This window comes from Macrosteles quadrilineatus, unplaced genomic scaffold, assembly GCF_028750875.1.
Source record: "Macrosteles quadrilineatus isolate MER2022 unplaced genomic scaffold, UCM_ALF_1.0 Scaffold_3__2_contigs__length_128488019, whole genome shotgun sequence".
NCBI lineage: Eukaryota > Metazoa > Arthropoda > Insecta > Hemiptera > Cicadellidae > Macrosteles > Macrosteles quadrilineatus.
Window position 1 is genome coordinate 57,196,572 of NW_026542596.1, and position 15,593 is coordinate 57,212,164.

The window sequence follows — 15,593 nt, forward strand, 5'->3', positions numbered from 1 at the left end:
ATTTTCAGATAACAAGTATATGCATAGCTAATTTACCAAACATGCATGGTGAAAGTGTTTTTACTTATAGTGTTTTTCTCGTTACAATGACTTTTAATGGTTAAAGAAAGTTTAAGATTGTGAAATATACATGAAAAATATAACATATTTGCTAATTTTATAAAAGAATGAGGTCATGTTAGTATCTTAGTAAACGAAAAAACTAATTGTGTAGTTACATCTGGCAGAGATTTCGTCACGTAACTTGGAGTTATCTTCCAAATCGATCTTTATTTCAAGTATATTTTTGCAAAAGCAAGACATAAAAAATTATAAAAATTCATAAGCTATTTTTAGTAAGCAGCCTTTCCTCTGAAGATATTTCCACAAACTATGAAATATATCAATTCAGGATTTGTTGTAAATAGACATAAGGAGGAAACAAAACAGTATGGAGATTAAGGAAGGAAGAGTGAGAAAAAGGATTACTAAGGAACCCTGGCAAGCATTGTTTGTTTTGCATGTAGCTGCGTTGCACATGTAGAACAAGGTGAGGGTTTTACGTTCATGTATAAAAATATTCCCACAAATCCCTTGGAATATTTTGCTTACAACACAGTTACCTTTGTAGTACTTGGGTACAGAGAAGGTTTAGAGAATAGGATATGTTTTCAATAAAAAAAAAAAAAAAAAAAAACTTATAGTAAAAGATAATTTCTTTGCTTATCATAAATGTTACATTAATCTTTAGAGTAATATATATATATACTCCCAATATACCTTTAGCGTTTGCTGTCGACTACCCTTAGAGCCTTTTAGCTAATAACTTACTTAGCTGTATTAAACACTGAGTCTTAAAAACTATATTATTATATTTTGAAAGACTTTCAGTGAAGGGGGTTAAACACAGTAAAATATATTTGCATTGGAAACCTATCCTTATTTATTTAATTTAAAAAGTTATCTACAAGTTAATGAAGGCTCTCAAGTAATTTATAGACCAGACACCCCACTAATCTAATATTATTATTATTTGTCAATATCATCAATATTTGTTATTTCATGTTCACGAAATAACAAATAATACCTTGACATGCCATAAAATGTTACTTGTGAGTTTGTCAGCTTACATTTTAAATGTGTGTGTTTTACAGTTATTTATTTATCAAATTACTGATTTGTCAAATTAATTTATTGTCTCTTGTGATTTAGGGTAACAGTCTTTTAAACTAGAATTGTGTGATGTATTCATAGGGAAAAATCAATAAGGAATAATAATGGCAAAAGTGATATCTTCAAACAGTTCCAAAACAACTTTAAAACATTTAGAAAAAATATACGTGCTTATATTCAATATCGTCAAGATAGTTTATAGTTACTGGGTCAAACTATTACTATTTCCATGATCAAATAAGTTAAGCTATTGTCACTAGTGGTCCATCAAGTTCCGTTAACAGTAATAGTCGCTTCCTCAAATTGATTTCTGTCGAGACGATCTATCACGGTCTTAAACCCCCTAACTTCGAGTTCAAGACTAGTCAATTTTACAATTAGAGCCCTTGGAACTTGAGAAGAATCAATACATTCCACCTGAACATTATAAAATTGATTTTTGGTTTTGAGATTACACTTGATTCTAAACTAAAATAACAACAAATTTAATGTACTCATAACAGATTCTGTAAGAACTAGAGGTTAGTTCAGTTCAGTCTATTCAGGGAGCGTTTTGTTGTATACTTTAAATTTTACATATTTTATGTATTCATTCCTAATGGTGATGGGAAATGTCCACAGTAAATCCACTTTAAGTTGTAACATTAGTGTGAGAAGCACTAGTCAAATTCTATGACTTAACTTTACCTTAAAATTTATAACGTTATAATTATTTTATATACAGTCTAATACACAATGTTTTATTCTTGTTTATCTCGATACATCACATATATACAAATATTTTACTTGTGTAAGATATTGTTTAATATAGTTTCTATATTTAAATAAAATTAAAAAAATTTACAAATTAACAAATTAACGTGCCTTTTATTCTAAAACGTTTCTCACAGAATACTGCTTTTCAGGATAACTCTTGCCTTTAACTAATGATATAATACTATAATGTAACAAGTTATTTTCAGATCCATTGACACAGTTCGTGATCAATTTTAATGATGCCATTAGCTTTTTGTCAAAGGATATAAGGATCACTTGTCATTTTTAGAAACTATTTCCAGATTTCAGCTTAACTTTCTTTATATACATTTTTATCTATTTCCCCGAATTTCCAACTGTATAAAATGGTATAATTTAGATTAATATAAGTTATAAGAAACAGTGCTGAAAATCTTTTGTTACTTTGTTATAATTGCTCCCAAAAATATGTTAGATGGTATTTTATACAATGTTTTGCATTATTAATAACTTAAATTGTAAATTTTCTACAGGAGCAGGATCTTGCAGGCTTAGATAATTTTGTTTTAGTTCATCTCACTTTTTCATGAATAAAATAAAAACTTATTTATTGGTTTTGGGGAATTTATTTTTAAAGCGAATGTTCAAATTAAATTAATTATATTTTCTTTAACCCAATTATTTACATACACATTATTCCTGATGTTGTTTTAAGCCAGTAGAACCCCTAAGTAAACTAAATGGGGTATATTTGTTGTATTTGGATCGTAGAAGCTATTTCCATTTCCGAGGATTTATCTTACACAATCAGGTACAAGTAATTATGTATAACAAGTCGTTTTGACACATTTATTCATAGCAGTATTTCTTAATAATCATGCAACTAAAAATGGCTAATTCTAATAAGGCTTACGGTGTTTATGTAACCAAGGTTTTTTTTACCTTTTATTTAAATATAATAACTTATTAAGATAAATCCCGCCTTACTGTGCGTTTGAAAAAAAGCTAAATTAAAGTAATGATTTTTTCGTGGGCCAGTAACATTTTTATTTTAGTATATTTTAAAATAAATATATAGAAACTAATTAAGGAAACGTTTCATGGTTAGTGAACAATTTGGATAGTTGTGGGCTCAGATTTTTATTTACTAAATACTTTTTTTACAAACATGAGTTAAACTTTTACAAAAATATTAAAATAATATGCAAATACTGTTTAATGTAATAAAATAATATCATATAATAATAAAATAATAATTTATTAAAGTAATGTTTAAATGAAATTTTCCCAATCTTTTACTTTTATATGTCAGCTAGTTTAACTTTTGTTTTAGTCGCCACCGAGAAATTATTTTGAGGAAAGCAAATCTGAGGTTAAACTAGAGTTTAAACCACGATCAGAGTTAAACTTGATTTGGGGAAAGCGGCCCTAATTTGGTTTAATTTAGAATAAGACTTAGTCCTAATACTTCGCTATGTATTTATGGAGGCTCGTATGAAATAATTTGGCTTTCGGCTATAGTTTTAATTTTATTGGAGATATTTCTAGCCCATGATCGTGTTTTTTTACATTACTTCAATCTAAGCCTAGAGGTTGTGGCATTATTCTTTAGATCAAATCAAATAGTTTTTGTCAGGATTTGAACCCGGGGCCTCGGAAACCAAAGTCCCGCTCTCTACAACTTGACCACCACGAGCCCCTAATTTTGTACTTTTAATAAAAGTGATTTAAGTGTATTTGAACTTGTTATTCAGAAAACCAATAAAACTTGTGTTCATCCCAAATACAAGTATTTTTGGGAAGTGTAAAAAATTAATATACAAATCAAATTAATAATATATTATCGAACTGATCTAGCAAGTCTAGTATAATTTCATAAGAAACAAAACAATGTTTGATTGTTTGATGTTCCAAACAAATGTTTGAAATAGTTTCATATGAGAGGTTATAAACAGAACAATCTGCAAATTAATTAAGGATTTGATTTTGTTTACCTCAATTCTTAGTAATGTAATTTTGACCCGTTAATGAAGCACTCACAGTTGATTTAAGGGGACATTAATATTATGCTAGCTCCATTTAAAGCCAGGATTAAAGACCAATTATCTAAATCAATTACTGGGTTTTTAAACTACATTCTTACTGGTTTTATAGGCCTTTATAAACAGCATGTTTCCCCCTTTTACCCAACCACTGTACAGGTTCTGTCGTTTATATAGATAATACATTAAGATTTTTATTTGTACAATAATTGCAGTTTACAAGGAATTTTAGTTTTTTAATCAATACTTCACGTGAAGCTGCATAACATTCTTTTCCTCGGATCAACTTTTTTAATGTTTAATGTTTTTGACTTTTTCTAGATCCATGTATTATTTTGTTTTAATCTTGTGACTTTATAGTTGGTTTTATTTATGACTCGATTATTTATAACGTAAACAAATGTTTTGCAACACAATCGTTTTTGCACGCTGCAAGATTTGATTGAACATACTGTGTGTTAAGAATAACACAAAACAATCAAATATATAATAACTGTATTACAAATTTCGCAAGAACAAAACTACACTTTTTCTTAACACTCGTGTTCTAAATATGTTCTTAATTTACTTCTTATCGTTATATGTGCTACAACATGCAACGTCAGTTATTAGGAGGGTGATAATTTAGGATTGGAAAAGTTCCCGCAAAAAGCACTCAAATTTACTCACCATGCATTTTTGGTAATGTCCAAAAAAGCTTTACATAAATACTTAATTTCCTGCACAACGTTGTCATTAGTTGGTTATGTAAGCAACCATAGTCGGGAAATGCTGGGATCAATATAAACTGTGAACATTTATAATATGATGTAAATAAAAAGAGTAAACAAAATAATAAGAAGATTGGGGAAGAGTGAGTAAGAAAGAGGATTACTAGGAAGCTCTGGCTGGCATTGTTTGATTTGTATGTAGCTGCATTGTATATGTAGAACAAGGCAAGGGTTTTACGATCATGCATATAAAAATATTCATACAAACCCCTTGCGATGTTTTTCTTACAAGTACATTTACTATCTTAAAACACTGATACAAAATACATTCTTAAATGAAACATGCTGGCAAAATATATTAATGTTTGAAAAGATCAAAATAAATGGCTTTTTTGTATAATTTAACGATATTTTAGTTCCGATACATGTTAGAAAATTAACTATAAATAGTTACCACAAAGTGAAAGGTTTTCCTCAGTTAGATTTTAGACTAATAATATTGAACTATTTTTGTATCTGCAATTTATTAAGCCTATACTCGTTAATAATGTGTTTTATTTAGTTTGTTTCCGCCAATGTTATGATTCTGTTATTATAAGTCTAAATTTTGAATTTGTTCTATAAATTGTTTGTTTGTGTAAATTTTGTTTGCTTGATTTAAAAACAATAATCAAATTAGTTTGATATATGTTAAATTATATGGTTAAATTTCAAATTTCAACCTAGCTCTTGAAATAAAGACGTTTTTAAAAAGCAATCAAATTTATTAAGATTGGACATAACCTGTGTATGAAGCTAATAAGAATAACAAACTTTTGAAAAGCTGGAAGTCACTTCCTATCAACCAAATATTTAAATGAAAGGTTGTTATTCAAAACATCCTCGAAAATAATAAGTTTTCCTATATACTCTCTCTCTTCCTATATACCCTCTAGGGACGAACGTTGACTTAAGAGATGTATTTATTCACCTTTAAATGCTGAATATACATCAGCTGTTAAAATTGTTTTGATACAAAATGTGTATTTACTTTTTATTGAGTTTAATTAACCTTTTAAAATTTTAATTTTTGTCATATGTTTTCTGCCTGTAAGAAAAACATCGCAAGTGGCTTTTAGGAATATTTTTATATACATGATCCAAACCTTGCCTTGTTCAACATGTACAATGCAGCCACATGCTAACCAAACAATGCCAGCCTTGGTTTAATGGTAATCTTCTTTCTCACTCACTCTTTCTTAATCTTCTTATTATTTTGTTTACTCTTTTTTATTTACATCAAATTCTAAATTTTCAAGGTACACATTGTTCAAAACAGATGGGGAACTCCATTTTGTGGGAATCCATTTAATATAATATAGGTTAAAGGACTTTTGTAGAACTAATACACCACTTTGAAATGGAATAAATAAAGGCATTTATGGTCTTGTGTAAAGTTAAACAACAAAAGAATAACAAAGAAGATGTATAAGATATTAATCGTGTGGGTCGAAATCAAATTTATGCTTAAACACAAAGAAATTATAGCAAAGCTTTTCAGCCAGAATGTTATAAATTACAGCGTCATGTCAAAAACTGTCGATAAAAGCTGGACAAAATATACAATCAAGCTTTTGTTGATGGAAACAGTTTAATATGATTAGTCTGATATGATTGATGCTGCAGGTGGATTTGCTCGTATGGTCTGACATATTAAATTACCGCAGCTGATGAGAAATCAAATTATCACTTTGATCTCGCAATGTAAACGTGATTGGGATAAAAATACAGTGATAAAAAATATGTTATGTTTCTACCAAAATGTTGTCTAAATTATCTTTTAAGCTTGCAAACAAAGAAATACGAGTTCATAGGCCTGGATTAAACTATTTATGGGTTTTATGATCAAAAATACATCCACGGAAAGCTTTAAATCTCTTTCATACACGTTACATACCAGTCTAGGAAAGTGAATATGTCATAAATTGTTGGAAGAACAGGTTTGAGATCAGCCACGTTATTTTTAGGCTACAACTCACACATATATTGAGGAAATGACTAACCTTTATTACATTTATGATAATTGTTGTGTTATTTGGGTTGGTATAAAGCACACGAAGCATTTGTATTTGAATTAGGCAATGCTAAGGAGTTCCAATTAAACTTAAATCGTATACATCAATATCCGGATTATTGGTATGTAATAATGTAATGTTTAATAAATTCACTCGAGCCTAATCAATTGTATACCAATAGTACTGCAGGTATTTGGACATACATAATAAACTACTTATGAAAAACATACAATCATTAAATCAATACTTAAACTTCAATAAGACAGTAAATAATTATGTTATATAACAAATGAATGGTATGTAAATAGAACTTCACCCATTTTATATTTATCCCAGCATTTTCCGACTATGGTAGCTTACATAACCAACTTATGACAACGTTGTGCAGAAAATTAAGTATTTATATATAGCTTTTTTGGACATTACCAAATACATGGTAAGCAAATTTGAATGCTTTTTGCGGGAACTTTCCCAATCCTAAATTAATTGTCACCCTCCTAATAACTTACGTTGCATATTGTAGCTTATATAACAATGGGAAGTATATTGTAAAAGTGGTTGTTAGAACTCGAGTTGGATATCATACTATATAAAATAACTCAATTTACAACAGTGATAACAGTGATAGTATGTTTTTTACAATGTGGTATAGTATTGACTCCAGTCTTTCGACCTCTTAATTCTGCATTAATACGTCTTCTACACTTTTATTAGTTCCATTCATTTCGCAGGCAAATGTTTTGTGCAATCAAATAAAATCTGGTTTGGTATGGGAGAAGCTTTAAGTGTTCATATTGATACAAAATAGTTCATCCGTAGAGTATTGTTCCTAATGACATGAACTTTGATAAAATTTATTTCAAAGGAGTAACCTCATCCAGTGCTTCACATTGGACGATTCAAGGAAGGGCCACACTATCTTCTCTGTGTTCTCTCCCCTTTGCAAAGACCGGACAGAGAAAAAATGTTATCTAAAATTAAATGAAATTTAGGTTTCATACATTGACTATAGTTCAATTCTTACTTTCCAATAAATCTAAAACTCATATTTTAGAAAACCATTTTCAATATAGTATTTATTTCATTTTAAATCATAAATAATGTCTTCTAAGGTTGTCGTTTTATAAATATTTTATCGGTGATTTGATTTTAAATAAATGTGTGTTCTATAATTTTATTTTATGGCGGGATAAGTTATATCGGACCGTTTTGCTAAAATTAATTACATATATAACTAGTTTGACTGATTGACATTTGCATCCCGATTCAGCTTATATAACAGCTATTGTACTTGCTATCTCCAGCATACAGCAGACAGACATGGATTGAATTGACTATGAGGATATCGTAATAAGACATTTCTCTTGACATTTCAAACCTAACCTCAACGTTGGTGGAAGTTCAAAATCGTTAATAATAAGCTCAAAACGATAACTCAGTTGAACTCGGTGTGATCATTCACTAAAGATTTTGTATTTTACAAATCTGTATAATGGTTCTAAAAAGATTTATCTTTGCCATTTATCAGGCAACAGGTTATTATTATTTATAAATATTAAAAATAGCTTTTTTGAAGAACCATTCTCGTTGCTACCGACCAAGATAAAAGATGATGTTTGTGAAGTTCTGTGTCATAATAATAATTAATTAGTGTTATAATGTTTAAAGCTATTATTACTACCAATAAAGAATGGGACGCTACCTGATGTACAGGGTGAGGCAGTGGAACGGCACGATTTAAAAAAATCATGAATAATTTATTCAGAATAAAAAGATAGTTGTTTTTGACATAAATCCTAAGTACATGAGTGGAAATTAATGTTTCACCTTAAAAATAAAAATATTGTTTAATACAGTGTCAGTAAAATGGCGTATGAAGTATTTGCACACATTTTTGAATTATGAATTGAAATGACCCCATGACGGTTTTTAGCGTTTCCATAAAGTCTGCAATCGTGTAATAGCGCTTTATCGTGCTAGCAGTGGCTTCAAAGTTATTCACCCAAAGGAGGGTAGCTTTCCTTGATGGCACGGGAGCCCGCTGCGATAGACTGAACTCACAACAAAAAGCGCGCTGAGCACAAACCATTATTATATGCACGTTTTTATAAATATGCCTTTCCAGCAAACGTGTGTTGTGCACTCGTCCAACGCTCCATGGCTACTGAAATTTCCACTTTTCTAGACGGCTATGGCCATTTCCCCCGTACTCTGATAGCCCCCAATTCCTTGTCAGCTGGTATAGGAATCATGCCGTTTCACTGCCTCACCCTGTACTTTCATCTAACTATGAATGAGGGTTGAGGGTTGAATAAAGTTAAGTTATTTGTACAGGTAGACTGAGATAATATATTTGCTTAGCCATCAATACCAATCATTATAAACTCAATCAAGGACAGGTATTATTTTTATTAAATGTCCAGTTTCAGTCATAAAAACCTGAGAGATAACATCTAAATTATTCCTTGAAGTATAATTGATTCTACTAGAAGAAACCATTTAATTCTATATTTTTAATATAATGTTATTTTTTAAATCTATTCTTTGTATGTATAAATTATCGTATCTATTTTTACCTACCAATTTTATGTAGTCTGTATTCTTTTTCAATCTTACCCACGAGGGGTTGTGTTTTTCCGTAAACCTATTGTTATTAATAAAACATGCCAGTGTGTAAGAACCGAAAACCAGTTTAGATAAGAGGTTTTTTCCATTGACATAAGTAAGCCCAAGCTTCACAAGCTTTCTCACCTGATCTTGGATCTCGTACAAAGTTGTAATAGGACTTCACATGCTCACTGAGATGTTGGCGAGCTTATTTAAGATCAAACTTATTTTCCAGACTCTTCCACAAATCCATCTAATACTGGAGATGTATAGGGTGTTTTTGTTAATCACAAACCAAACTAAAAATACTTTGATACATTTTAAATAATGAAACAACCTTATAAAGAACAGTACGCTTATAACAGAGAATACGAGTTAGAATTATTATGACAAGAAAGGTTCAAAATTAAGGTGTGATTCCAGTATGTATATTAAAGCACTTTGGTATTATACCTACCACACCAATAAATCGACTTCCAAATCAGATTTTAATTAGTTTAAATAACAAAATCTTCCTAACATAACACATAGCGCACCCTTACGTTTGGTTAGGTTAGATTATAATTGGTCGGCATAATACCAAAGTACCTCTAATGAATCAACTATTATTGACATACACAAATTTTAGGAAACATTATCCGAATTTAAAGAAAACGTAAATGTCTAGATTTAATGGGAAATCAAATCAGGCGAATGGAAATTCGCATAGTCTGCAGGTTTGCTGTGACGGGATGATTTTAATTTACTACGGATTTGGGTTTATTTACTAAGATAAGCTTCTCATTTTGGATATTTTATTTCAAAGACCAATGATATAAAACATCAAGCTAAATAAAAAACTTGTATTTTTATCGCAAAAAGTAGTAACATTACCATTGTTAGATTTATCTTATATTTATTTAATTATTTATTTAACAAATATAGAAATAAATAAATACCTTTCACGTGAGTACTTATTTCGCAATAGTAGCGTTACCAAGTTAACATGGATCTCTTGTAATCAGTGTAGACCGTCCTACTCAGAAGCATTCAGGAAACCTTCCCATGATTAATTAGAAGCTTTGATCCTAAGAAGCAGTCTCTATGGTTTGAAAGCCTTTCCTCATAAATAACCTTGAGATCACTTTACATAAATGATAAAGGTTTTTCACTATAAAATTAGTATTAATAAAAAATAACCCCGCTGCAGCAAACCTGCATTCTACGGGAATTTCCATTTACCTGGCTGGATTTCTATTAAAATATTCACTGAAAACTGTCAGATTAATTTCCTATTTAAATAACATTAATTTTAATGAATACCTAGGTTTGCTGCTACAGGGAAGGTATTGAGGTGTGTTTTTATTGAAATGTTGATAGCTTAGTATGAAATTAACAAAATTGCAAAATTGGATTAAAATATATCAATAAACAAGCGAACTGCAACAGTTAATTTTTCTCCATAAGAATAACATGGGAATTTTAAATTTAAAGTTTTTTTTTATATCTCCATAACCGTTAGGCATACAACAACGCTTTAATATACAAAATTAGTTCTTTTAGGATTAAGATTTTTGAGATGAGAATATGTCGGGAATGTGAGCTATCACCATACAAATTTTCAGCCCAATCCGACCAGTAGTTAATGCGTGATTCAACTTCAAACAAACAAACAAATAAACTAAAAAACAAGCACACAAACTTGCATATTCATAGTATTAGAAAGATTAGTAAGAAGTATGATCAAATGTATTGCATTTACGTGAATTCATCCATATATAAATCCCAAAGTACCCATGAACTTTTGTGAAAACTAAAAGTCACACCCCATAAACCATATACTTAAAATGTTGTCATGACGAGAAACCTTGCACAAAAATATACATTATTTCATAAATTGCCTTTTAAGTACGTAATTCCGTAACTTTCCATATTCCTGATGTTAAAAATACCTCAGCTATACTTGTTTGTTTGTTATTCTTTGAATTTATTACCTTATTAAAATCACGTGTGATTATTTGTTTGTATTACTGTATTTTGTTTTGTTTATTTCAATAGCTTTATTAATACTTATGAAGTCAAACGGGGTGAAGCCCGTGGGTAACACCTAGTTTAAATAAGTAAGATTTGGGAATTTTGGTTATGCACTAGGGAGGATGGTTTTGGAACAGGAATATATAAGTTAGTACAATTCCTAAAACGTTGGGTAAATAATTACCTTTGACCTACTAACAAACCTGCTTACTCAAAGAGTAATAAATTCCTCTAATTAATGTTTCAAGGCATATCTTTGACGAAAATAAACCTCGAGGGTTAAATCATAAATAAGCCAGTGTAGGCAATCTTATTTGCAACAGGTGTCAAGATTTAGTGGGTGTGGTAACTAGTGATAAAGGGAAACATGAATGGGAGATGGGAAGGGGTGACAACAATGAAAGGTCATGTTGGGTGGTAGGGATAAGTAATGGGAACATAGTGATGGTTGGGGGATGACAACAATGAAAGGTGTCAAGAGGGTGGTGGGCAACAATACTCTATGGGGAGGGGAGGGGGTTGAGAAGCGCAACAGCCTCAGTGCGAGCGTGGCATCGCCGCCGCTCAGTCATGGATTGTGGTGTGGAAAATGTTACAGACGACGCTCTAGAGCATGCCGCCATGTTGTTCAGGGACGGGTCCAGGTTCTGGATACAACGAGTGATCCAACCAATAGTCGTGCTGATAGGTGTGGTAGGCAACATAGTTACCATCCTGGTGTTGACCCGTCGTCGGATGACGTCATCTACCAACACCTACCTTACCGCTCTGGCGTTTACGGATTTGGTTTACCTTGTGTGTATGTACGCGTTGTCCTTCGAGAACCATCCGGACCTGAAGAGTGTGGACTATTTGTGGTATTGGAACCAGTGGAAGTACTTTCTGTGGATTGTGGATTGCACAAGTAAGCTTTAGGTGTTGTTGTTGGGATTAGAAGGTTAGAATCGGCTTGAAACAAGTTTTTAATGATGTCTATAACATACAAGTATTGTGGGGGGAGCGAGCTGTTCTAGTGGTTAGAGCATTGGACTTCAGCCCCTGAGGTCCCGGGTTCAAATCCCACCAACTACCAATGGATTTTATCCATTTATTTTTATAATTGATAATGCATAGACCCAAAAAGGGGGTGGGTCTAGCTTGAAGTAATGTGAAAAACAATCCCAGGCTCTTGCCTAGAGTCTTAGAAAAAAAATTTATACAATTGCAGGTTTTGTGGATACTATGAATTGACTTTTCTTTGATTATTACAGTAGTTACACATCAGTCTATTGATCTTGGAGTTTAAGTTCAGAAAGGAAATATACCAATATTCTATGTAAAACTAATAAATGTAGTACTATTTGGTTGTTTGTGGCCCAACTACTTGAAATAGGATGTGTTGGAAGCACAGTGGTTAGAGTATGGCTAATTAGTGCCACAGGTGCAGGTTCAATCCCTGATATATCCAAGAAAATGTAAAGAATTAGGATAGCTTTGTCTTATAATCTGCCATTCTAAATACCAGTGGCATAGATAACTGCATATATTGACCATGATGTTTATGGTAAAATGGTTTTCAAATTTCCTCCAATTCCCTCGCTCAGATAAAATACAAGTATTAACCAAATCGTATGGATCAGGTTTTAATGTATCGACCATCTACGGTTTTTGGTATGTTTGATTTTAAAATAGGAGAAATGTTGATGAAGATTTTGATTTAAACTTTTAAGATTATGCGGTATTTATTAAAAAATATATCCCAATATAATTAAAACCATTTTTGTTTCAATAAAAACCTATGTAATGTTAATTTTGAAAAGTTATTTGTAATATTTTCAAATGTCTTAAGCCTAGTGGTTGCATTTAAAGAAATAATGTAATTTGTAAGCAATGCCATTTTTTATCACTGAGTTTGGATAAAAACATCTAATGAAATGCAAAACACTTTCATACAATTTACTTTTAATATGGTAAGTACAGGCTACACAAAACGTATACAAAAAATGTTTAACATTTGTTTTGAGTTTCTCTATGGAATGGAGTGGAATATTTTATATGTTTGACATATTGATTTTATTGGATTTAACATATTTTTTATCTGTTATTGTCATTTGATTGTCATTTGTTGTACTATTTTATTTCATTCACCAGCCTAAACTTTCAAAGGATTTCAATTAACGGATAAACAAAGATTTTGATAGTGGACTTGAGACAATAGTAATGTATCGTGGATAGAGTTTCTGATAATAACTTTTCCTCATACCACTTTGGATTTTGTTTTAACCTAAAAAGCACATTTATAATTTTACCCATGTTAGATAAGGTTTTTATAGATGTTCACATCCATCTATATTATCTGTAGCTTCAATAAAAGTTTAAAATTAGATATTAAAACGTACTTTTTTCACTACATGCAAACACAGTGAATGTTGTTGGTTAACTGTTTGTATTTCGTATAACAAACAAACTCTTGATTTCATGTTTCAATGGGTATTTTAATATTTTACGCTTGAAACAAAATAACATTCCATTCATTTTTCAATCTATAGTTCTGATAAATTCTTATTAACAAGTCTTCCCTTAAGTTTGTAGAATGGCTGACTTTGCAGGATTTCTTTTTATAATACAATCGTAAAACATTATTTTTTCTTATTATTAATTTTTTTTTTAATTTTTTACTTGACCCTATTCATAATAATCTCCAATAAGGTAGTGTACAAAAGGATTCCTTTTTTTTCTAATGTCAAAAGGAAATTAGCAGAAGAAACCACTCTACTGGAGTCAAAAAAGAACAATAATCGTTATTAAAAAGTCTTTAATAATAAATTCGTACGTTACATACTTTAGTATTCATTGTTCAGATTATTTTATACTTGATTCAGCTAAGGCTAAGTTCAGATATGATTTCAATAAATGCAGTATGTAATAATTTAACAAAAGTAATTTTACCAAGAGATTTGAACAAATATTCCAAGGCTAAAACCCGTATCTAGTTCAGCCATTTTGTCGTTCGTTGGTTTTACACGATTGTTGTGTCACTAATGGTGGTCAATAAATCCAAATGAACCCAAAAGAATTGCTTTTGTTTAGGCTAGGCCTATATTATAACGTATTGTATTTTTTTCAATACAGTTTTATTCAAACGCATAAGGTGGGGTTTGAAACACGTTATAGATTATGATTTAGGATACATTTTTTATGTACTATTTTTATAGAGCCCCTACTCAATTGTTACGTGACTTCAGATAGGTGTGAAAAATAATATAAAGTAGCAAAGGCAGGCTCCCCACAGCCTTATCTAAGCAGTAAGTATGATGGAATGTCCTGAGCCTGTTATATGTGTGGGTCGCTTGCTGTATATTCCTGTGAATATAACAATAGACCTCTCACACGAAAACAAAACTTCACGCTTCATTGTGTATTTATCATTTTTGTCTATGACCTATGACTTCACTTTTGAAGTATAAAATGCTTCTTGTTGAAATAAGTATGAGTTCTAATTGCAAATGTTTATTAATTATAACATGTATAACTGTGTATGCTATACCAAACACTAATAAAATAATGAGTTTTGTTACTTAATTTTGATTTTATACATTAATTATTGGACTGATGTTTATACTAAACGCAATTATTTCTACTTGCATTATAAAGTATGATATCCCTTCTAATATTTTTACACTTACATTGTAAACCTTTACAATATCACAAATACTAATACAAATGAATGTACAAATGTATTTCGATCAATTACACTGGTCTTTATCAGGCAAAACAGAAACTGTTATTTTTACAACAGCTATGTGTAAAATTTCTTATTACATTTTACAACACGCTTTAACTCGAAATTCTCTCTCTTACTCTATGGAATATTGAACAATTTGGATGAGCTAGAAAATAAATGTACGCCTACTTTCAGTGTTTGGTGTTACATTTTGTGGTAGGTAGTCGTTTCACACTGATCTTTATCAGGCAAAATCAGAAACAGATTTTATACAACAGCTGTATGTGAAATTGTGTATTACGTTTTACAACACACTTTGTCTCAAAATTCTTTATGACTCTCTCCCTCTATGAAATATTTTACTTTTTGGAAGAGCTAGAAAATGAATGTATTTTTCTTACAGTCCCCCGCTAAAGTGGGCTTCCTTGCACTGATTATATTACAGTAAGCTGCTAATTGCTGCATTTACTTATTTTTCCGCACACTTCTTACATTGTCGCACAACTAAACAACACAAAAAAGTGTGCTTTTATTATGCACGTAATCCGTGTACGCTTGGAAATAGGTTGGCAACACG

At 30.7% G+C, this 15,593-nt stretch overlaps 1 protein-coding gene across 3 annotated transcripts in view; it reads left to right on the top strand.

The window, feature by feature from the left end:
• The window catches only part of LOC128988908 (FMRFamide receptor-like), a 325,276-nt gene that overhangs the window by 228,137 nt on the left and 81,546 nt on the right, over positions 1–15,593 (top strand). The window contains exon 1 of one of the 3 annotated variants that reach the window (XM_054410679.1): positions 11,892–12,217. The exons of the other annotated variants lie outside the window; for them this stretch is intronic. Coding sequence (XP_054266654.1) covers positions 11,935–12,217 — 283 coding nt within the window. The 5' untranslated portion in view covers positions 11,892–11,934. Of the gene's footprint in view, positions 1–11,891; positions 12,218–15,593 lie in introns of those variants that run through there. 3 annotated transcript variants of the gene reach the window in all.